Below are 25,537 nucleotides of genomic sequence, written 5' to 3'. Positions count from 1 at the left end.
GTATATAATTTAGAAGACAAAAATTTAGAAGACAAGTCAGTGTTTAAATGGGCATTGCATGGTGTATCCTCATCATTCTAAATATTTGAAATACAAAAAACATCTATAATCTCACTGCTTGAAAAATATCTCTTGTATATCCTTTAATTCCTTTAACATTGTCATATGTTTAAAATACGTTGAACCATTTCAGTCTCATAGGCTTTGGGCAGAGTTCCAATTCATCATATTAAGAACGGTGACAATTATATTCTGAGGAAAAGGTAGCCAAAAAAAGCAAAAGGACAGGAAACTTGATTACTGTACAAATGTTCTCATATAGTTTGATGCAGATGTAACTTTCCTATTGAGGCTCATAAAGAAAAACCCCTAAAATGTATACAAGATAAATAATAAACCAAGGAGACATAACTTTACAAATTTATAGACATGTGAGCATGCATACACATGCACAAACACACACACACTTCTACATCTATCTTTCTGAATATTTCTCATCTGGACTCAAATTTTTTGAGAAAAAACAGAATAAAAGAAGTACTAGAAAATATATTCTCCAGTGTTTCATCATACTTTACATTCAATTCACCTCTCCAATAAAATGCTTAGTGCTGATAACATATTCATCATTTAAAACTAAATTCCCCATGGAGTACGTAAGATGTTAACAAAATCTTCATCCTCTACTATCCCAATACTTAAACCTTCATAGTAATCTTCAAATTCACCATAGGACACTTCATCAGACTTGCTGCAGGTATCTTTTAATGTTTCTAGAAATGATGATTTGATATCTTCCTCTGTGGAATGGCCTGTAAAATAGTACTATGAGACAGTTTCCTTGAAAGTTCAGTAAAATGACTCATGATAATAAAAGAATCATCTAATGAAATCTTTTCAACAATTTGAAATCTTATGTCAAACTACTCTCCCAACTTATTTAAACATTAACTAGAATTAATTCATCTCATTAATTTGCCACTCCTTCCCTGCCCCTCTCTCTCTTGCACTGATCCATCCCCAGGATCCTAGCATAGAACATATTTTTTTAAATCATAAATTTTTTAATAAGAGAAATTAAAGATGAAAAGAAACTACAGTTGGCCAGAAAATACTCAAAAGAGAATAAAGAGAGGCTATACAATAGTAGAAAAGCGGTCAGAAAATCTATGTGACCCTCTAAAACATTTTAAAGTCAGCTTTCATTTTAAATAACAGGCTTAAATGGGAATGCCACTCTAATCATTTGTCTAATGGGGTGGACAAAATTAGAGTGAGAGTTGGATTTTTTTTTTTCACAAACCAGAGGTTTTCTAGTAGACTTAGATAATAAAGCATTGTAAAGTGCCTTTCAAACTACAGGAATGAAATCTACTTTGGGTATCAAGAAGTTTGCTGTCTTTTAAAAACATATGAGAAGTAGAGGACAAAGTGTTCAATGAAAAACATGTTAAATGAAAAAGAACTGAATAATTGTGCTATGTAGAGATGTTAATGTAAAACAATAAAATGAATTTGTAATTGAATGTTAGTCAAGCCTAAATATTAATCAAGATTTAATGTATATAAAAACATAAATTTTGTCAGGAGAAATTTCCTTCTCTGTTTACCATCTATACCTTGGAACACATGAGTTTTAACATACTTTTTTCTAAGAAAAGCATTTCTTACTTAAATTTATATTTTAAATTGTCAAGAATTTCATACTTCCTTTAAATATTCTCCACCCCTTAAAAAATACATACCCAGGAAATACCTACCTTCCATCATTTGTAACTAAATTTCTTTTGCTCCTCTTAAAGACCAGAAAATATTTACAACAATAAACATTATATTTCTAATACTATTTCACAGAAATACATTTGGGGTATCCCATTTCTATTAAACCTTAAAATACTTTATCCTAATGAATTACTTAATATATCAAAAAGTGAATATTCTCTATAGTTAAAATTAAATTATACATAGTATAAAAGTCTTAACTTGAAATTAATTGTAAATTGTAAACAATCTGTATCCCAGAGATGAGCATATGAATAGATTATAGTGTAAACATAGATAATAATAGTTTTTTTTTCTTTTTTTAAATACAGTTACAGGTTTTCCTCTTTTTAAGATTGTTTAGCTTGCCAGATTGTTATCCTTAATGTGAATGAAAAGACAAATTATGGAATTTCTGAAGCAAACAAAGGCTTATCCAACAACAAAAACAAAATCCTAATCAAAACTTTAATGATACATAATAAAACTAAAGCTACTTAAGCAACCTAATTAAGATTATTAGATGAGAAAAGACAAAGACAAAAAATACACCATGTTGAAATCACCTAATTTTGAAATAAGTACACTATTTAGTTACTTTTTGTTTATATTTAGCATGTATGACCAATTAAAGAGAAAGAAGCAGAGAGAATGACATGTGTTTAAAGGGAAAAAATATACCAAAGAGAACTGAATAAAACTAGAAATTCTCTTATGCTAACTGTGTTTATTTAAAGTCATTGATAAACAAAGTGTAATATTTTGATCTGAAATAAATAGTTAGAAATCTGGAAGCCAGTGATGATTAGCTGTAATCTCCATAACCAAATCTATTGTTTTTCTTTCACTTCACAATTAAAAATAATAAATAAAGCTTCATGCCCACACAGATGCTAATTAACAAATAAATGAATGACAAAAAAATAAATGATATACAAATATTAATGATGATAAGAAACCAAAATAATTACAGGGTTTCTTCTTTTAATATTAAGAAATAAACTTCTAAAGTAATAGTATTTTATGCTATTTAATAGTATATAATTGAAATCATAAATTGAAAGGAAACTATTCATAAAATGTGGTCACAAATATTCATAAAAGATGAAAAAATGATCAATAATTGTATGAAAATATATTTAACCTCCCTAGTAACCAGGAAAATGCAAATAAAATGGTTTTTTTTAACCTATCAGATGGGCAAAAACTAAATTGTTCACAAAGTTGTGGAGGAATTCTCCAAAGAATGGCAGTGTACTCTAGTATAGCCATTTCACAACGTAATTTGGAAATAGCAATTAAAATTTAAAATGTAGATTTCCTAGGGCTGGGGCTGCGGTGTGGTGAGTGGGTGCCAGCCCCCTGTCACGATCCCCACCATGCAGCCCCTAGCCTGAGGAAATCTACATTTTAAATTTAAATGTAGATTTTTTTACTTACTATTTTACTTACTATTCCCAAGTAAGTAATTAATTCTTGGGTATTAATATCATCCCAGGGAAACAGTAGAAAACAGACCTAAGGAATCACAAACAAGCATATGCATTGCTTCATTGATTATATACCAATAATCAGAAATTAAAAGCCTACCAATACGAGAATGGCTAGGTAAATTGTAGTATATTGATTTATAAAAAGAATAATAGATAGCAGATAAAAATAAGGTAGCTCAATGTGGATTAACATGGAAAGAGCCCAAATCACATTGTTGAGTACAAAAAGAAACTACATAAAAATGTTTAGTTTTTTACTTTTATGAAGGGAATGTAATGAGAGAGGAGTTGTGGTCAAATGTTTTCTTTATAATAAGAATGCATTTATAAATCAATTATGTAAAAAAATACAGTTAGAAGAAATATAGCAGGAAATGAATCTCTAGGATAATTTTGAGAAATTTACTATAGCCTCAAATTTTGATGATAAAAATGGTCATTGTATGTATAGCCTCATCCGTAGAGAAATACACTCCCTCATTCTACCTTAAATACTCAAGTATAGATAACTATATAAGCAGATATAGTAAAACTAAGTTTGAGAACCTGCACACGTAATTACCTGTTCTCTAAATTTTTTAACTTAAATTCCTCAGTATCTCCTAAGCAGAAAATAAGAGTTCTGTGTCTATTATAAATATCAAAGAGAGAAATAAGTACAGACAATAAAGCCAAGAATTTTTAAATGAAGAAGGGCAAACAGCTGTCAAGTTTCTGGTTCACAAAAATTGCTTATTTTGTCCCTAATGGCTTCAGTCTATGCTTTTTAAAGATATCACTTTTATTAGCTAACATTTTAGAAATCCAATGTATTTTGACTCATAATAATTACCTGAAATTACTTGAGAATGTTTCTTTGCACAATAACATTTTCTTATGTCTATAATAGACACACTTCCAGTTCTGTTGCAATCTAGTTTCATAAATGCCTAAATAAAGAGTGAAATGTTATTTTTTTTAACAAAACCATTAGACATAAGAACCAGTTTTCTATTTTGTGGCAGGTTATTTCTGAGCCATAAACAAAACAGTTGAAAAGTACTAAACTATTAGGTTGGTGCAAAAGTAATTGCAGTTTCAGACCATGAATTTTAAATCATTATAACTAGGCTCAAACACATCTTTATTAATCAAAATAGGAACTATTACAATCAACACATTTTTGCCAATGAGATATAAGTTTGTTTATTCCTGCAGTGTAAAAATCCGTGCTTCAGAATTCCATGAACTCTTGGAAATCATTTTCTGCATCCTGCTGATTGTGGAAGTGTTTTCCCTGCAAAAAGTTGTCGAGATGCTTGAAGAAGTGGTAGTTGGTTGGCGAGCAGTCAGATGAATATGCCAGATGAGGTAAAACTCCGTAGCCAAATTTGTTCAACTTTTGAAGCGTTGGTTGTGCGACATGCAGTCAGGCATTGTCATGGAGAAGAATTGGGCGCTTTCTGTTGACCTATATTGGCTGCAGGTGTTGCAGTTTTCAGTGCATCTTATCAATTTGCTGAACATATTTCTCAGATGTCATGGTTTTGCTGGGATTCAGAAAGCTGTAGTGGATCAGACCGGCAGCAGACTACCCAACAGTGACCATGACTTTTTTTGGTTCAAGTCAGACTTTGGAAGTGCTTTGGAGCTTCTTCTTGGTCCAACCACTGAGCTGGTTGTCACCGGTAGTCTCGTACAAAATCCACTTTTTCTCGCACATCCGATAGAGAAATGGTTCATTGTTGTCGGTACAATAAAAGACAACACGTCAAAATGACGATTTTTTTTATTTTCTATCAGCTCATGAGGCACCCACTTATTGAGCTTTTTCACTTTTCCAATTTGCTTCAAGTGCTGAATGATCATAGAATGGTCAACCTTGAGTTCTTTGGCAACTTCTCATGTAGTTGTAAGAGGATCAGCTTCGATGATTGTTCTCGATTGGTCATTGTCAACTTCCAATGGCCAGCCACTGCGCTCCTCATCTTCCAGGCGCTCCTCTCCTTTGCAAAACTTCTTGAACCACCACTGCACTGTACCTTCATTAGCAGTTCCTGGGCCAAATGCGTTGTTGATGTTGCGAGTTGTCTCTGCTGCTTTACCACCCATTTTGAACTCGAATAAGAAAATTGCTAGAATTTGCTTTTTGTCTAACATCATTTCCATAGTCTAAAATAAATATAAAATAAATGGCAATAAGTCATAAGCAAAAAAACATAAAGCAAGATATACTCATTAAAATGATGTATAACATAACCACATTTATTTAAGAATGTATGCCAATATCAAACAGCAAATTTCAACAATGCTAAAGCCACAATTACTTCTGCACCAACCTGACAGTATATGAAAGAAGCATCATAAATACAACAGGAAAGATACTGAAGCAAGATATTAGGAAACCTGTAGTTAAGTAGGAAGTTCTACCACTTTCTAGCATCCTGACCTTAAGAGAGTAACCAAACCTCTGTTTCCCTGGCTGTCCTCTGCAAATGGAAGAGTTGGGTAAAAGACCTCTTGGGTGACTTCTAGGTCTAGGATTTATTTACATGAAACTTATAAATAGCCATAACAAATTGCCAGGCAGACTATTTTAATTCAAGAAATGAGCTTGCAAATATTTCATCACTAAAATTAATTAGAAAGTGAAATATTTTTAAATGAGTTTTGTTGCTCTATTTCTTGGAATTTAACACTACCTTTTGAAATGCTAGTTGTTTTATTGCTCCTCTAATTCAGTGCAAGTCTGAGTAACACAAAATATTTCACTGGGAAGAGGATTAGGTACATAGAAACATACAAGCTACCCAAAGCAACATCCTATATTTGCAGAATAGCCAAAACTAGAATCCAGTTTGTTTATTCACAATATTGAGTTCACAGAAATATGGTACCTATTGTAGAATGAATTGTGTTTCTCCAAAATTCGTATGTTGAATCTTAACTCCTACTACCTCAGAATATAACGCTATTTGGAAAATAGGCCAGTAAAGAGGTAATTGAGTTAAAATGGAATCATTAGGGTGGGCCCCAATCCAATACGACTGGTGTCCCTATAAGAAGAGAGTGGTACACAAACAACACAGACAAAGGGAAGATCATGTGAGAACCAGTGAAAAGGTGGCTATGCAAGACAAGGAGAGAGCCCTCAGAAGAAACCAAACCTGCTGACACTTTGCATTTGGACTTCTAGCCTTCAGAACTTTAAAAAAATAGATTTCTGTTGTTTCAGCCACCAAGTCTGTGGGATTTTATGGTAGCCTAAGCAAACTAATACAGTCCTTTATAACTCTTCCTTTATCCTTTATTCCCTATACCAAGACTTATGAAAGAGACAAGCCTCTAGTTTCTATTCCTGACCTATCAGCACGACATGTAAATTACAAATAAGTACAAATTTATAAACATTATGGGGTAATTTTGTTTAATTTAAGGTTTTTATAGTATCTCTTGGCCAGTAAAAGTAGAGATTTCCATTTGAAATTTATACTTGATATAATTGTTTATACTACTCTATATAGAATAGCTGTGTTTCAGCATTAGTTACATGTACATTTTATATTAGGTACATATGCAAAAGAGAAGGAGAACTACATTGATCAAAAGCATACTCTAAAAAGGGCTACCAGAACCCTAGTAATAAGTAGGTTCCTATAACAATCAGGGCTCCTGTTTATAATTCTAATTTAACATGATCATTTTAATCTTCATGTTAATATTTAGCATGCATATGATAAGAACCAGAGAAACACTTTTTAATGTTCATTCTAAAATAAAATATATTGAGCACTGACACTAAGAATTTTATATTTATTATCTCTTTTAATCCTAATACTAACTATATGAGATAGGAAACTGAAGCTCAGAGATATTTTATAATGCACATAGCCATGTAGCTACTGATTTATGGAGGCAGCAATTTACGGAGCTAGTAATTTATTAACCAAGATTTGATTTCAAATTTTATTTTCTTTTTATAATATTTTTCTAAAACATATGCATAAGTCATTTTGCTTTATTCTGGGTAGATCTCATATGAGTATGTGCTTGTTTGTTCTGTGTTTTACTAAACCTAACATGCATTACAGGTAAATATAACAGACTTAAAACATTTTAAATGGTAATTCATTATAGTTTTAAAATAATAAACCTAACAATCTATTAAAAGTAACAGTTTGAAAGATTACTTAACAGAGTTACCTTTCGAACAAATGATTTCCTGTATTCATTCATTTCACCAAAAATGGCACGTTTGAATTCTCCATAATCAACTTTGCCATTGTCATTACCATTGACATTCAGAATTAGCCATAAAGACTCAAAGTCCTAGAAATAATCAAACAGAGATCACTGTTACATTTTTAAGTCATATATGGTCACAAGAAAATCATCATAGTTGTATTTTGTTACATCTTTTATAACCCTAGATAAGATAGCTCATTTAATAAAAAAATTCAAAATGTTACATATAAATCCACTCAAAGCCACCAAGAAAGCTATTTTAAGAGAACTCTGTGGTGAACAGTTCTATAAAGTTAGGAGCCATTTAGGATTGAAAATAGCTCACAAATTTATCTTTTTTAAAGTTTTGTTTTATTTTTGATTGACAGATGATAATTGTATATATTTGTGAGGTACGATGTAATGTTTTAATACATGTATACGTTGTGGGATGATCAAATCAGGCAAATTAACATATCATCACCTTAAATATTTATCATTTCTTTGTGATGAGAACATTTAAAATCACTTTTTTAGTAGCTATTTTGAAATACACAAAACATTATTATTAACCATAATCACCATGTTGTGCAATAGATCACCAGAACTTATACCGCTGTCTAACTGAAACTTTGTACTGTTTGACTTATTTCTCTCCTTTCTCTGTATATCTCCCACCCCCGCCACACTCCAGAAACAAATTTATCATTTTGAGTTCAATTTCTTTCTATACAAAAAAAATGTATATATATGGTTATCATTTACTCAGTTTTGAATATTCAATTATTTTTAATGTATTAGATCTGTGATTAATTCAAAAGTCAATTCAAATTCTGGAATGCCTCCAGTAGCATTATAACCACTAATTGTATTTTTGCTTGTTTCATGCTTGAAAGTATAGATTTGAATGATTCTAATATCACTTCATAAGTTACACTGAAAAGTGTAATTTTGAATATATCCTTTATGCCAGTTTGTTTACTTCACCATTACCATTTACTCCTTTGGCAAATGCACTATTTGATATAAAGTGCTATTCATATTGTTCCTGACAACAAATAAATTACAGCATGTATTTTCTCAAACTCAGGTAAATGTATTTTCAATGTTTCAGTCAAGCTGTTAGCTTTAAATGAGACTGTAAATAAAACACCTAGTAAGGTGGTTGGCAAATAATAAGTACTCAAAAAATATTCTCTTCTACTTCCCTCTAATTTTTTCAAATAAAACTTTAATTAGAAGAACTAAATCTCAAGATGCCCTCCCTTCCCTCAAATCTCAACAATCCATACATTTTTTTTTTTTGGTCTATCATAATGCCCTATACATTATGTAAGACTTTAAGTGTCTATGCAGTTGAATTAAAGATGAGTTTGAACTTTAAAATCATGAGTAATACAGACCAGAGAAGACAGATTTGCTCCCCCAAGTCATGGAATACTAGAATTAAAAGGTACTTCTTGATGCTTAAAAGAAATTATTTTCAAGAGTTAAGCTGTTTAACATAATTAGCAACAAATATATGTAACTCTTTCTTGCTAAGTCATGGTACCAAATGGAAAATAATTCAGCTGGAAAAAAGCTAAGGTAAATTCATTAATAGTATCTCCACATAAATTAGTCTCTTTAGGGTGCATATCATTTTTTTATTTTAAATAAGGGATAACAAATATGCCTTCCCACAAACATTCTCTAGTTCCACAATTAGACCCAGGTTAGTAATTCTTGTGTTCTTATTCTCGAGCCCTTTGTATATTCTTATCATTACATGAGCAGTTTCCAGTGTTATTACAGAAAAAAAAAACAGAGAATATTATTGAAGATATATGAGAAAAGGGGGAAGCTTACTTACATTTCCATAATATATGTTCTCCCTCTGTTGGAATTCTTATATAATTATTGTATTTTTATTCCTAAATCTGATCATAAGAATTTAGCAAACCAATCAAAAAGGGTATTGTGGTAATGCAGAAAAAGTGCTAGATGGAGCCATATTATCTGGATTCTAGTTCTGTATCAGTTATTAATTACTTGTGTGTGATATTATGAGATTTAATACATGTGTGTGTGTGCATGCATGTGCATGTGTATATTTTCATCCATGGTTCCTGGTTCATAATTCCCGCAGTCCTTGTTACAGTCTTACTATAATGTGGGGGCACCTTAGGCCTCGGAATTAGACCTCAGAAAACAGAATCTCTCTCTCTGACCTGCTGCGTCCTTGCTTTCACCTGCTCCTTTCTCTCCCTCTCTGTCTTGGAGCCGACCATAAATAAATCTCTGACCTACCTTGTCTGACTGTAGGCCATTAAGACTCTCATTTTGGAAGGGGTCCTGCCCTATACCCTGGAGGAAGGAATGCTGCACAGAGAGGCCAAGAAAAATCTGGACAGGCCTTGCTGAGTTTCCCCACTCAGTCTGTTAGTATGGGATCATATCCTTTTTGTCTAATCACATTCCTACGTGGCTGTCAATCACGTCTATCCCATGAAGTCTCCATAAAAGGCCCTGGAGGACAGGGTTCAGAGGGTTTCTGAATAGCTGAACAGTGAAGGTTCCTGGAGGGTGGCGTGCCTGGGGTGGGCATGGAAGCCCCACCCCTCTTCTCCATACCTTGCCCTATGCATCACTCCACAAAATATTAATACATTATATCTATGTCAAAATGCATTTGAAGCAAAAGAGAACAATGCAAGAGAGTCTTTTTTCTGAAATCCTTGAGGCAAATGAGTTTCAAGTTCACATACTTTTAGAATAAAAATCCAAACTTCTTAGCATGGCCTGCAAGACTTTAATGTACCAGACTTATTTCTCTCCATTCTTCTCTTTTCCTTCCTTCCATACATCTATTCATTCAAAATAATTCGTTGTCTATTTATTTAGCACTTGCCATATGTCAGGTTCTATTTGAGGTGTGAGAAAAAGAGCAGGAAGCCAGAAGCACCCTGGTTGGTTCCAGCCCCGATGGGGCTTACATTCTGCAGTGCCAGACAAACGTACAAAGTGGCATGAAAAAAATAAAATGGGAAGTTGGTATAGAAAGGACGAGGGATCAGAGAGGAGTGCTCCTTTAAACAGAGTGTCAGGGTAGTGCTCTTGGTAGAGAAAGCTGTGGGCTGAATGTTGAGAAAATCCAGCATGCAAAGACCTCGTGAAAGATTACTCACAGCAGAAGGAACAGTATGTGTGAAGATTAACCATTTGCAGTTTGGGGACCAGGCCACATTCCCTTTTTAATTTGTGCCTCTCCTTTTCAGGAAATACTCATTGTCTGATCCACTCCCCTCCCCCTCTCTTCCTCCTCATCCTTCAGAGCTCAGCTTGATTGTATCTCCTCCAGGAATCCTTCCATGATCTTCCCTCTCCTTCCCCATAACCTGGCTTGGAATTAGTTACCTATCCCATGTGTTCAAAAAACATTCTCTATTTCATATATATTTTGTTTTATTTTCATTTTCCTTCAATTATGAAGATCTTAAGAGTACAGAGTATGTTGTCTCAGAGCTTAGCAGGATGCCTGGTTATTAGGCTCTTAATAAATATGTGACAGAGTAATGTTGAAATTTTAAAATTCAACAAAACTTATTGCCTGATGGCTTAACACTGATAACAGGGCATAAAGAAGAAAACAAATGTACTACTAAAATTGCAGTTAAAATGTGAATAATGCCACCTAAAAATAATGTATTATTTGTTACAGAGAATTTTCTATGGCACATACCTTTTCAGACACTTCTAAGTGAAATACTTTTAGAGCTTGCTTAAAATCTGCCTTATCTAAAAGTCCATTTCCTTCCTTGTCCAATTGTTGAAAGTATCTTCCCAATCCAGTCAAAATACGAACACTTCTTTTATGTAGTTTTTCTTTTAGCACATCTATTCAACAAGAAGAGAAATGGAAACTAACTGTTCCTATGCACAAATGCATCAAGCTACGGTTATCTCTCGTGTAAGAAAATTAAAGTTGATGTAACTGAAAAAAGGGATGTGAATATTCAACCAAATCTTGTGTGTGACTGACAAAAGACTTTGAAAAATAGAATGGTTTTAATAAAGAGGATTAAATATAAAATCACATGTGAATACGCCAGAACTATAGCACCACTGTGTGGTGAAAGTGTTACATTTTAGATACAGGAAAATAATGTTTCACTTTATTAGCAAGAAAATAACCTAAATGTTACAAATAAGGCCTTGGTTTTTATTGTCTGACTCCTTTATCTAACCACTCCCCCATCTTTAATCCCTTTTCCCTGTCTTTGTTGTTTATCAACTGAACTACAAAATTGATACCAGGCAAGTCACTCAAAAATTATCTGTTCAATATTTTTTAAATAGTTTGAAATCTTCAAATTGTAACTTGTATGTTAAATAGCATCAAGGCTTTGGAACGCTATCCTATACTTATATTTTTAAAGTGGCATTCTCCTTCCAGGTCAGTTATTTCACTTAATGAAGTTTGTACCATATTTACTTAAGAAAATGTTAGTAAATTTACTAAAGCAGTTATTAGATATAATACACTAGAGGAGAGAACAAATGTTGCTAGATTTAATAATTAACCATTATAGAATAAACTATTTACTAACAATGGCATCAGGAATATTTGAGAGCTCAAATACCAATCTCAGACAACTTTCAAATCTGTTTCTTGGCTTCTTACTAGGACTTCCCTTATCTTTATATGATAAATCAGGATTTATCAAAATTCATAAATTATATGTTAATTAATGTGATTACTTGTCACACAAGTAATACACAAGAAATACCTTTCTCTTTCTAGACTATGAAATCCAACGAAGGAATCAGAACCCAGTATATTGCAATGGTTATAAAATTAGACTCTAGAAACAAAATTTGTAAAATGTTTCAGCATCCAGAGCTGACATATATCTCATTTATTGTTAATACCTACAACAACCCTGGAAAGTTAATCAGAGAGGTATTATTACCCCCATTTTAGAGGTAAAGGAACACGTGTGAGGGATTTTGCCAAAGTCATACATCTATTGAACAGCAGAGTCCAAACATATTGCTCCCAGTGTAACATTTTTTTCTTTTAAACCAGGCCACCACAGATTTCTTCAGAATATTACCTAATATGCAAGAAAAGTATTATGTTACAAAAATCGCCTTTATATTTTATTCAGTTCATGAGTAAAACCTGTATTACCTAGTAATATCTAAAATTATTAAGCTCATAATTCACATAATACTAGTTATTCAGTTAGGACAATTAAAGCAGGGATCATCTTAAAATATTTGCAATACATAAATAAAATATTTTTTTAATAGGCAAACAGAAAGTGCCACTGAGAAATACCTGGAAAATACTATTTTACTGAGTACAAACAAAAAAGGTTGAAAATTCAAACTACTTGAAAGCATAGTAATGACACATACCTTGAATGGCCTTGATGACCAGTCTATCATTGGCTTCTTGAGTGATTATATCATCTTCATGTTCTACAGAAGCAGTTCTGCAATTGACATGCTCACAATGATAAAAATATATTCAATTTTACAATTTTGAGTATGGACACTCTAAGCTTTTCCTTGCTCCAGACTCAAAGAAACCCTCAAAGTTGGAAGAATGCTTAGAATTTAATCAAGTCCCAATTTTGCCTGCTGCTTTGATGTCCAAAAGGATCAAATCAAGATCTAAAATCCTTAAAATCTTCCAAGAACTACCTGTGAACATACTCATTTTTGTAGCTGTTTCAATGGTCTTTTAAATACTTAACTAAACTATTAAATTTAAAAGCAGTTTTACCTTGCAAAGGTATAAAATGTAAAAATGTTATTTCAAAAAGTTCCCCCAACCCCCACCTGCCAAATGCATTCACTTTTAGCATTACAGTAAATGACAAAGAAACACAGACTTTTCTTATAGCCAATTTATGGGATATGGCCTCTCTCTATATATTAATATATAATATCATATATAATATCACAAATATACATATATATTCCTATGACTAAAAAATTCGTTTAAAAATATTTTTTATTCATAGCTTTATTTTTTCACTATGCATTTTATCAATCAGTGAATACTATAAGCATATGGGACCCAAGAATTTTTTTTAATGCTAAAAAAAACATCATAACAATGTGGGGAAAATTGTTGTAATATTGTACCAATATCCCATCTTTTAAAACTTATTACTTTGGTAGCATTTAGTAAAATAAAACTCTTAAAGCAAAGGCAAATTAATAAGGTATCTCTAACATCAAATGGGCGTTTTAAAATCTTTAACTGATTGTAACTCTTCCCACACATGGAGAATATTTAAGTACAATACATTGCATAAAATAGACACATATAGCTTTGCTTTGTTTTTAAAAAATATAAACCTAAAGTCTAAATGCTTTGTAATAGAATCTCATTTTAAGATGATAAAAAAATAGTCTTTCACTTACTTTCAAAATGACAAATGTATATTTGACTTACTTGAGAGAATCCAAAGCTATTTGATCAATATTTGTGATTCGGAGTATAAGTAATGTATTTTTTTTTATGCTTTCTGGAAGGCTGGGAAGATCAGAATTCAAAAATGTCAAGGTTGCACCCTGAAGAATGAACAGATGAGTTATTTAAAGCTATTAATAAAAAGCATATAAGAAGTAAAATGCAAGTAATACTAATTTAAAATATTTGATTTTGATTATATATGACATGGTATACTTTAATAATTTTTTTAAAAGGTATATTTGTAAAATATTTAGAAACTACACAGGCTTCATCCACCTAATACTGTAGGAAAATAACAGAACTAATCTTGCAATCAATCTCTCAATTAGAACAATGTTCTATTTTAACAGTCTATGTGAACAAAAAAGCCAGCAATATGAGAAACTCAGATATTTTTATAAGAATCAGAGGAAGACAGGTCAAATTAGTTGAATTGAAATTATGACATCCCTACATGCAAAAATAGAGTTATTGGCCCACAGAAAGATGTATCACTAATTGATGAACTGTGAGAGTCATCACACTCTTTTACCTAGTTCTTTGATGACAGACATTGCATAATTATAAAACCTAATTTTAACCTAAAGCATCAAAGCTTCACCAACTAAATTCCTACCAATTTTTTTTTAACCCCAACCAGACTGAAATACGTCCAGTTCTCCAAATAAGCCATGTGATTTCTTGCTTTTGTTCTTTGCATGAGCTGTCTCCTCCATGTGGAAACCTTTCCTTACCCTCTTTTACCTCCCTATCCCAGCCTAGCTAACTCCTAGTCAAGGTTAGATGGCACTCTCTCCAGGAAGCCTCCTATTACTGCCCAAAACTAGATCATTGCCCCTCCTTTCCGGCTCTCCTATCTGTGTTTCCTATTAGACTGCAAGCAGGAAATGGGTCTAACTTACTGTTCTATCCCTAGTGCTTAGCCTATGAACATATATTTGTTACTTGAATGATCACTGTGGATAGTGATGCACTTTAATCACGACATAATATGTGAATATGATTTAAAATGTTAAGACCACTATACAAAATATAACATTATCCACAATCCACTCATTCAAGGGACTTGTGACATACTACATGCCAGGAATTTCCCAAGGTGGGAAAATCACAAGGAGGAAGGATATATGACAGTTCCAGAAGCCAATATCTCTTCACATGGAGGAAACTGTGCATCCTCAAAGGATAAGCCTGCTGTAGGTGGAGCATTACTCCTGGTGCTACTGAGGTAGCCACTTACCCACTGATTCAGCTTTGAAAAGCCTTTCAAAGTACCAAGAGACAAGCTTTCCTGGGGACAAGCCGCATTGTGGAATAGAGGGTGTTACAGAGAATAACTGCAATGCTTAGATTCAGCCCATAAAGATTGGAGCCTGGGACACAGAAACTCCGAGGGAAACATCAACCATTAACGCATTCACACAAATGTCCCTGCTCAGGAAGGAGGAGAAGAAATAAATTGAAGACTAGAAGTCCTGGCTCTCCACCTCCCTGGGACCCCACAAACTCCAACATCTGGTATTAAACATTTGCACACATACACTTAACTTACAACATAAAAATCACCAAGTTGGTACTGTTTTCCTTTTCTTCGTCCACACTGATGACGATAAATGCTTTTTTGAATAAAAGGGAGCACGTTTGTTCTAGAAGTTAAATGAAAAAAAAAAAGGTACAGTTATTTAGCTTCTCAGAATTATCTTGAGAGTTCTAACAACGTTTTATGGCATACCTATTTTTCCCAAATTGTCGATATTCATAAATTGTAAGGGACTGGTCATGCATAAAAAAGAACCCGATCAGCTCTCTACAAGCATCACGTCCATTTCTAGAAAAATAGAATGATATTAAATTTTTTCAAATAGAAAAATTTCAAATTAAATAATAAGCTAAAATTGTGCATCTCAAAGAGGGATAGCATAACTCCCTGGAGTGTGTGGCAATGAGCGAGGGTTATGATAAGCCATAGGGAAAACATGATAGCTCACTGAAGTGTGTGAATCCAAGTTAGATTTGGATAGAGAAAAAAACCATTATCTTATACTGATACGAATAGGTATATACTACAGTGTAGATTACTAATTCAACACAGACTTTTAGGATAAAGTGGAATACCTTAAAAATATGTTGAGTTTGCAAGAAGGTACTCAAAGATATATACTTATTATCTTTTATCAGCATAAGAAAGTTTAAAATCACTGAACAAATATGATAATTTAAAAATACATTTTGCCAGCTATATACACAAAGAACATCAAGTAGCATTATGTGTTATTAGAAGTTTATGAGACTGAGATAACACATTTAAGAATCATTTTCCTTGTCACCTACTGCATCCATCAATAATGTATTAAGTTAAATCATTGAAATGAAATTAAATAAAGCAGTTTACATGAAGATTAACTTTTAGTTTAGAATCTTCTAGTAGTAATACATATCTTTTAAAAATTCACTTCTAAGTGCCTTTCTAAAAGACATTTATTTAAAATCACTTTTAAAATAGCTTTTAATTAAAATGTTTTTCTTACAGGTTCATGTTTCCTATATTTTTCTAATAGATTAGTAGATATTGTATAAAATGTTTCTTAAATTCACCTTTTTTCATTTAAATGATACAAATTTATCTAATCTCATTATTATTTCTATTTGAAAAAGAAAATACATTTTTATAATCATGGGATTAAAAAATTAATAAAAATCACAATTACCTTGATATGATCCTACTGTCAAATTGTATTTTATGAGAAAGCACATTTTCCATTAATGTAGAATGGGTTCTTATCCTGTTAAGAAATACATTTTGTCAATAATTCTTGAAAGTTACTTACATTTGATGTAAATGATAAACATACAAAAAGGTTATGTTAATATTTTGAAACAGTACAGACTGGATAAACATGAAGGTACAAGGCTCTTTTTCTCAGATTGCTAATTGTAGCAAACACAGAAGAAATCAGCCTGAGATATAGTACATAATACATGAATGATTTTTATGTTAGAAAATATAGTCTCAAATTGCTATACAAGTAAATATTGAGCAGAGATAGCACATCTGTGACTGGCACTGTTGCAGGGCTCCCCAGAGGCCATTTCTAACCCTCTTCTCCTTTGCCTCCCTCCCACCATAGAATTTGCTGTTAGCCTGTTGCAATTCAGGGTGATTAAGGGACACAGTCTGCAAATAAGCTTCCAGGAAAGACTTTCTTTTGTCCCGATCAGAGAGTGGCATGGGAAGAGTTCCTGCCTGTGAATGTGGCAAGGATGTGATGCCAGCAGCCACTATAGCCATCAAGCCACCATGTCAGAGAGGCCAAAAAGATCCAGGGAAGCCAGCCCAGAGCTGTCATATCACTGAGCCACTGAACAAAAAACCATAACAGCCTATCTCCCAGCAGCTAATTATATAAGAAAAATGAATCCTTTCTCGTTCAAGCCACCATCAGGTTTTCAATGATGGGCAATTGTAAACATTCCTTATCAAAATAACAGAATAGTGGGAAAGAGTGCTGGATGAAGTCTGAACCTTGGCATAGGCCAGTTGTCTATTTACTCTTTGTGACCTTCAGATTGTACTGATTGATCTCACCAAGGCTGCCAGCCCTAAAATTCTGTTTAACAACACAAAGCAAAATCCAAATGCACATACTCTGGCCCTCTACTACCAATGATCTCTTTTATATTAAGAGATTGAAGGATTCAATGATATATCTTTACTTTCCTTCCCAAATAATTTTATGACATTCCTCCCACAAGAATGCAGGTGTAATGAAATGGCAATCATGTAAATAGTAAGTAAGTATGTGGGCCATTGGGATCTTGAATGCTATACCTCTATAAAATCTAGGTATCCACAAAAAGGAAGCAGGACACAGTAAACAAGAGGCTGTAAACCAAATGAGAGTTTGTGAACACAGAGTACAATCATGAAAATTTAGTCCTCTCAATTCAATTTAATCCACCTGGATTAATGTGTTTACTGAATGTCCACTGTGTGCCTGGAACAATTCTAAATGCTGAGAAAATAACAGCAACAATAACAGCTACCACTATTGAGAGCTTCCTAGACACCAGTCATTGTTAAAATCATTTTAATGTGTATTGCTTTATTCAATACTTGCAATTCCTCTGAGGTAAGGACTATTATCCCCATTTTACCAATAAATTTTACACAATCAGAGAGAAGTAAATTGCCCAAGGCCATATGAGTAGTAAATGGCAGAGCCAGAAAAAAACCTTCCCCTTAACCATTACATTATGTTACTTTTCAGTGATGAACAGAACTCACTTTAACAATGATAAGTTGAAGTAATAGTTTAAGGGCTCTACAGTCTTCATAAAAACGTAAAAGAAGTAAATATGCATTTATATTATAAAATGAAAAGTGCCATGTTGGGTTTTAGGTGCCCAATAAATAGTACAAATACTTCTCTCTACTGAAGAAAAAGTCTAAAAGCCAACTATGCATTTACAACAACTGGACATATGGCATACATGGCATTACAAGTCAGAGGGAAGATGACTTTGTGGTAGGCAGAGATTTCCTAAGGCAGATACAAAGGACATTAATATTATAGGGAAAGATTGGTAAAATGGTCTACATTAAAATTAGAAACTCCTGTTTCTAATTTTAGTCTTTAAGAAACATATAATCAAGAGAATGAAAAGGTGATCATGGAGTGGGAAAAGATAATGTGCAACAAATACAGCTGGGAAAAAAGAATCTCATATCCAGAATATATAAATAAGATCCACAGATCAATATGAAAAAGACAAACCAACAGAGTTGAACAGAAAAGTACTCAACTACATTGGTCTCCAGCAGAATGCAAATTAAAATCACCAGTACACAACCACAAGAACTAAAATGAAAAAGACAACATCAAGCACTGCCAAAGATGTGGTGCAACTAGAACACTCATACTGCTACTGGTGAGAGTGCAAATTGCAGCAACCAGTTTGGAAAACTACTTGGCAGTATCTTTTAAAGCTTAACATATGTGTCCTAAATGGTCCAATAATTCTACTCCTAACTATATACTTAGCATAAATGAGTACATATGTTCACCAAAAGGCATGCACAAAAGGCAAGTTCATGGCAGCATTACTCAAATAGCCAAATATCTGTCAACATCTGTGAATAAAAAAGTTGTGGTATATTTATACAATGAAATACTGTACAACAATGAGAAAAAAAGACAACTACAAATAATAAAATGGATAAAACTCACAAACATAATGTTGAGTACAAGAAGCCAGACATATCTCACTAGGCATATGTATATCAAAACATCATGTTGTACACCTTGGCTGCAGAAGAGTGTCAGAGTTATGTGGTGTGAGAAAGCCTTGACCTGTCATCATTGACTTTAAAGATGGAGGAAGGAGCCATGAGCTAGGGAATGAAGGGAACCTCTAAAGGCTGCAAGAGTCAAGAAAATGGATTTGCCCCCGAAACTTCTAGAAGGAATGCTGGCCTGTCAACACCTTGATTTTAAGCTTCTGAGCTCCAGAACTGTAAAAGAATAAATTGGTATTGTTTTAAAATACTAAGTTTGTGGTGATTGTTACAGCAGCAATAGGAAACTAATATATGATGACTTCAAATATTTAAATCTATGAAAGCAAAGGCTTTCAGAAAATAAGAATGAGCCAAAAAGATAAAAGTAATAAGAAAATACTAATAATTAAAGCAGTCTAAAAATATAAAAGAGCTACTGTAAGTATCAGTAGATTTTCTGTCTATTAAAGCTGAGGCTAGATGTCAGTTGTTAACGAAGTTGTTGAGGAATTTAAGTGGACTACACCACAGGACTGTAAAAGTCCATATCAACTTAACAATTTTATAAGCTACAAAGTAAAATGCAAAAAAAAAAAACCTTTATAAAGAATATAAATTTTTAATATAGCAATGAGATTTAGCCATGTATTGCACACATACAAATGTCTCAGCTACTACATTATAAATTTTCATATATATTATCTCTGAAGGTTGCAGATTTTTTTTTCCAAATTACAAATAAAAAATCTGGAGAGCAAAGAGACTAGAATAAGGCATTGCCCCCAATATCTTAAGGTGGCAACTGGGATCTGAACTCTAAAAATTCCACTTCTCTTCATACATTAAAAAAAGCAAAACCACAAAAACTTTTCAGTTAGATACAGAAGTACATTTTAAAAATACTTTTATACCATAGTGCATCCTCATTTTATATAATTAAAATCTGCTTACTTTGTTTCATGCAGTGTTCTTTTTCTAAGTCGAACAGGGGCTGTCTTTGAATCTGGAAGGATATGAGCACTTTCTTTTTTCTCAATGGTTAAATTTTGTTCTGGGTCACTGATTACAGCCCTATACAAGGAAATAAAAAGTTTGACAATTAAATCTGATAATGTGTGATACTCACATATTTACAAGCAGTTGGAAAAGCTCATATAGCAAATGCAAATTTACATTACTGTCAAAATAACACTTTTATCAAATATGAATAAATTTAATTATTTAAAAATACTGGCCATAAAAAAGTGAATATTTCTATTTCTTTTTCCATAAGTATTATCTAAAAATAATTTGAAATTTTGGAGGGAGCTAAGAGCTGCATGTCTTTCTCTTACTATTCTTGAAACAAATAGACACCATGTGGGTTTCTGATAGCATAAGGGGGGAGAACACAGGTAAAGTAGAATTAGAATAGAAAATGGTAAGTGCCACAATAGAAACGAACATAGAAGAGGATAACTGAAGTCCTGGAAAACAAGATATAGAGAAGAGGAGACATTTGCACTGATTCTTAAAAGGCTGATAGAAGTTAACAACCAGAAGAGGAGGAAGGGCATGACAAGCAAAGAAACAGTGTGTACGAGGCCACAGAAGCAGGGCAGCACAGCACACAGCGTGATGGATAAGAGCACTCTGGAACTCTGGGACTAGACTTCCTGGGTTGAATTCCTACCTCTGACAATAATTAGCTGTGTGGCCTGATCTAGTCATTTAGCTCTAGGCTAGAGTTTCTTCATTTAGTAATATAAAAGAGGTAATAATGGCACCTACCTCAAAAAACTGTTGTAAAGATTAAATAAATTAGTTAATATAGACATACTGTTTAGGAGTGTGCCTATTATCTAATAAGTATTATAGAAGGGCCCAAGAGCAAAGGCTCTGCCTCCCAATTTACTACAAATTCTACTGAATATGAATAAATAGAGGCATGACCAGCTATCAGGTGGCATCACAAGAGGCTAGAAAAGAGACAGTAAGGGTCTATAGTAAGGTGACATAAACACATGATTTGACAGAAGGAATAAGACCTAGTATTTGATAGATCTACAGTTTAAAATAATCTATTGTACATTTAAAAACAGCTAGAAGAGAATAATTTGAATGCTTCTAGCATAAAGAAAAGACAAATATTTAAGGTGATGGATATCTCAAGTACAATGATTTAATATTTACAAATTATGTGAATGTATTAAATTATCACATGTGCCTCAAAACTATAAAAAAGAACACAAAAAATAGATGTAGTAGAAAGAACAAATTCAAGAAACACTGGCAGAACTACGAAACTAATTGGATTTGAGGTCAGCAAATAGAAAGACTTATGGTAACCCCACAATAGAAATGAGATTCAATTAATAATGTAAGGAATGTGGGAATCACATTAAGATTTTGGTTTGTTATTTCCATCATTAATATAGTAAAGATAGGTTATCCTCATATCCTCATTTTCCTCCTTACCCAGCTTGGAATCTATGATTCGTCAAAATATAAACTTCTACACACTCTTAACAATCTTGCCCTCTCTGGTTTTTTTCTACTTGCCTGGCAAAACCCCAAGTCTGAATGAATTATCACAATGATTGGACTGGATAAAAAAATAAATGAGTAGACATTTTTTACAAAGGTATCATGAGTCTTCAAAACAAATATGAAGGTGAAACAGTAATTCAGGAATAGAAGAATTTATAAATTTAGTAGGTTATTCCCATTTCTGGAACATTTACGAAAAGCTTTAGGTATTTCTACCATATACTATAGACTGTGTTCATTTGTGTGCCAAGTTATGAACCAAATCTTTTTAAATTGAGCATTAAGATATTTTTTAAATTTCCCAAATGAAAAAGTCTGGCATTTACCAAAAAGTGGCATCTATTCTATTCTTGCACTTTATCTATAAGTTCTATGTTAAATATATACACAGAGAATGTTAGAGTTATAAGAAATCTTAACATTAATTTGGCAGAGGCAAAAATCAAGACATAGAGAAGGAAAATGTGAAAGCTCCAACAGTGAATTAGTCATATAGCTACACTTAAAACCCAGTTCTGCTGGCTCTAATCAAGTCTTCTTTTCAAGTTCATTCATTCATTTGCCCATTCAACAAGTATTTACTGTACAGCTACTATACTAGGCAATGGGAATGCAAAAATGAACAAAACTTCCTAAGAGCCCTGCCCTCATGGAGCTCATATTCTAAAGAGGCAGACAGATAATTAACATAATAAATACAGAAAATATAAGGTAAATTGCATATCCCTATGGAAAAAAAAGGAAGTTTTAAGAAGATATGAAGTTTTGAGGAAGAGGTTATACATTTTTTATTTGGTGGCCAAGGTATGCCTCACCAAGTTGACTTATAAATAAAAATAGAAGTAAACTGAGTAAACAGCCATGTAAATTTCTAGTGAAAAAGCATTCCTAGCAGAGGGGAAAATAAATGCAAAGTGCCTAGGACAGGAGTAGAACCTGGTATGTTCCAGAAGAGGGCTCAAGCCAAATGGCTGGAACAGAGTAGGCAAGAGGGAGAGAAGTATAAGATACAAGATCCAATGGTAGGCTTGGATAGACTGTATTATTGGCCCAAATTTTCCAGTACTCCTGATTCATATCCTTGCTGTGGCCTTATTCCGGGTGGAGGGCACTTTCTCACTCCTCGACTTTGAGCTTAGGCATTTGACTTGCTTTGATCAATTACATACAGATGTATGTCTCTGCTAATCTCAGTTGAACTAACTCATGCAAGAGCTGGGGATCTGCTTATCTAGAATGGTCTCAGCTAAGTAAGTAGCCCACCTGCATGTGAAGAGGCAACTTTTTCTGGACACTAGAGGGCAAGCCAAGCAATGTTCTTCTCTCAGAATGGCAGAAGCATTAAAAGGCAAATGGAAACACATGAGATCTCTCAAGATCTAAGCCCTAAAGATTAGATGGAGCAAGGACAGAGGCCTGCTACGCCAACCCTTACCCCAAAGAATGGAAATAAAGGAAAAATTGTAAGTCCTTTCAAGACAAAAATAATAAATAGAACTGTTAGGTATTTTTATTGGTCTAAGAGAGTGCTGTGAAAAAATTACTAAAACACTAAGAGTGTAGTGAACAGAGAAAGTTTGGGAACTTCTGAGTCAGCTGCTCATTGATTAACCAAGGATATGGGTGTCATTCATGAAAAAGAAATTTAATGACAACTTTCTGAATGGATTTCTCTTACTAGTTACTAATTCTCACCTAGATAAGTGGTCTATCATCACTTGTTCTGCAACAGTCTGCTTTTTCTTCTCTGCAGCCGCAATTTCCTGAGAAGATAAAGACAATTTCATTGTCCATAAAGAAAAACAATGCAATAGTTAACAAAAAAGTCATAAAATACAAATTAAACATCTCCAATTTCCTTCTCAAATATAGATTACTTTCCATCATTAACAAATTTAAATTCCAATTATTTAATCTATAGTATTATCTATTTCCTAAAAAGTAATGCATTTACATTTTGATAGAAATAATCAAATATGCCACTAAGCTGCCTTTGCATTGTATGGAGTCAGACTAAAGGAGGAGGAATATGACATCCCTCCCCTTCATTCATCCCCTCAAAAGATGTCCTGCAAAAAGGCACCTTAGCTTGCTCCAAGAAGAACACCAACACTGACACAAAGAGAATTTGGTCTAAAACTATTCTCAGACAAAGAGGCCAAAACTGAGTTTGAATCATTCAACCTTACAACAAAAATCTAAGCCAAAGCAAAACAAAAATAAAACTGTTGTCATTGAAAGTATAATGATCTTTTCTTTGTGTACAATGCATCAATAATACTTAACTTTTCTCAATTACTGGTTTGATTAAACCGGCTTCATAGTATTTTTTGCTTTCCCAACTCATCTGAAAGTATGGGTCACATCAAATTGAAAGACTCGTAATTATTCAATTCCGATTAGATTATCATGCAACTATAATGACTTAAATGTTTCTTTTGAGGGGCAAATAAGAGGTTAAAAAATTAAGAAGTCAAAATGAAGCTTGTTCTATTTTTAGAATGTAAATGACTGTCATCCCCATTGATCACTCCAATAAATGAAATCAAGTAAGATCATGCTGTTTAAAATAGAGGCTCTGTAACCTTTGAGAGAATGATTTATTTAAAACTGACACAAAATATCAACTAAGAATGTCTAAAGGCATATCAAAAAAACAAAAAGTAAAAACTTGTAAGAAACCTGAAAAAGTTCAGCACAATTATTTAAATGTTAGCCTACACTGAATTTAGTTCTGTTGTTTGGTACAAATTTAAGATATATGGTTTACACATGCAAATATGTCCCACATAAAAGTTATATAATTTAATACATCTTGTGTTGTTCTCTAAGCTTATAACACTTTATAAGGTTTTTATTTAGGAATAATTTTAAAATAACAATTTAAAAGGTAAAAAAAATGTGCAACTTACAGGTAAAGCAAGGTATATGTTATAATATCTAAAGGTGATTCAGAAAGTGGATACTGACTAAAACATGGAAATTGTATACAGAAAATATCCACATCAGCCAGCCAGGACATAGATGGAAAACCCAGAAGCAAGCCAAAGAGGGGAGATTAATGGCTATCATACAGCCCATGCAGACAGCAGACCTGAGTGCTGAAGTTTATGGTGGCTTATACTTTGTAGAAAAGGTTAGAACCACCCTCAGGCACATTGATTTAAAGGTCTGTGAAACACAAAGCAGATTAGAAGCAGACGTCACACTGATACAAGGATCGGTCAACACTGAAAAATGACAAAAGAACTAGACGAGATGGATATAAAAACCATAGGTTCGCTGCTTCTGTCATTCTTTAAGTAATTAAAAATTAAATAAAGAAGTTTCCACCTATATTTTTAAAACAAATTGGTGCAAATTTCATATGCCTTGAAAGCTTACTCATATAAACATTTCCTTGGGAAGAAAAAATAGATAAATGAGTGGTACCACAATAAGGTAAAGCTTACTCAATGATGAATTTAGATACATTGCCACTAACAATGTAATTGTAAACAAAAGACATCCAATAACATCCAGATGGGTTTGGATTATATTATATAACCAATGAGCCTTAAGTATTGGTAACATCCATTTCAAATATAACTTTAGGATATATCAAAATAAGCCTTATTTGGGACACTATTTTGCCTTATAAAGTAGTTTTTTAATGTTTAGGATAATCCTGGTAATACTTTTTTTTCTATTAAGCATAAATATCTAAATAATAATAAGCACAGAAAACAATATGCATGTGGTTTTAATAAAACAACTATCACAAATTTGCAACTTAGGATATCCACAGAAAATCAATCCACC

The 25,537-nt window shown here is 33.0% G+C and overlaps 1 protein-coding gene across 1 annotated transcript in view; it reads right to left on the bottom strand.

Moving 5' to 3' along the window:
* Positions 1-375: 375 nt before the first annotated feature.
* CAPS2 (calcyphosine 2) overlaps positions 376-25,537 on the bottom strand; it is a 36,329-nt gene continuing 11,167 nt past the window's right edge. Inside the window, 11 exon segments of the mRNA XM_045553353.1 lie at positions 376-812; positions 4,087-4,183; positions 7,437-7,562; positions 11,179-11,333; positions 12,861-12,937; positions 13,909-14,027; positions 15,482-15,575; positions 15,662-15,757; positions 16,638-16,712; positions 20,159-20,278; positions 23,432-23,499. Coding sequence (XP_045409309.1) covers positions 637-812; positions 4,087-4,183; positions 7,437-7,562; positions 11,179-11,333; positions 12,861-12,937; positions 13,909-14,027; positions 15,482-15,575; positions 15,662-15,757; positions 16,638-16,712; positions 20,159-20,278; positions 23,432-23,499 — 1,203 coding nt within the window. The 3' untranslated portion in view covers positions 376-636.

The sequence above is a fragment of the Lemur catta genome, chromosome 6, assembly GCF_020740605.2.
Source record: "Lemur catta isolate mLemCat1 chromosome 6, mLemCat1.pri, whole genome shotgun sequence".
NCBI classification, from domain to species: Eukaryota; Metazoa; Chordata; class Mammalia; order Primates; family Lemuridae; genus Lemur; species Lemur catta.
The sequence above is the reverse complement of the archived record's forward strand: the minus strand, read 5'-3'. Positions and strand labels throughout refer to the sequence as shown.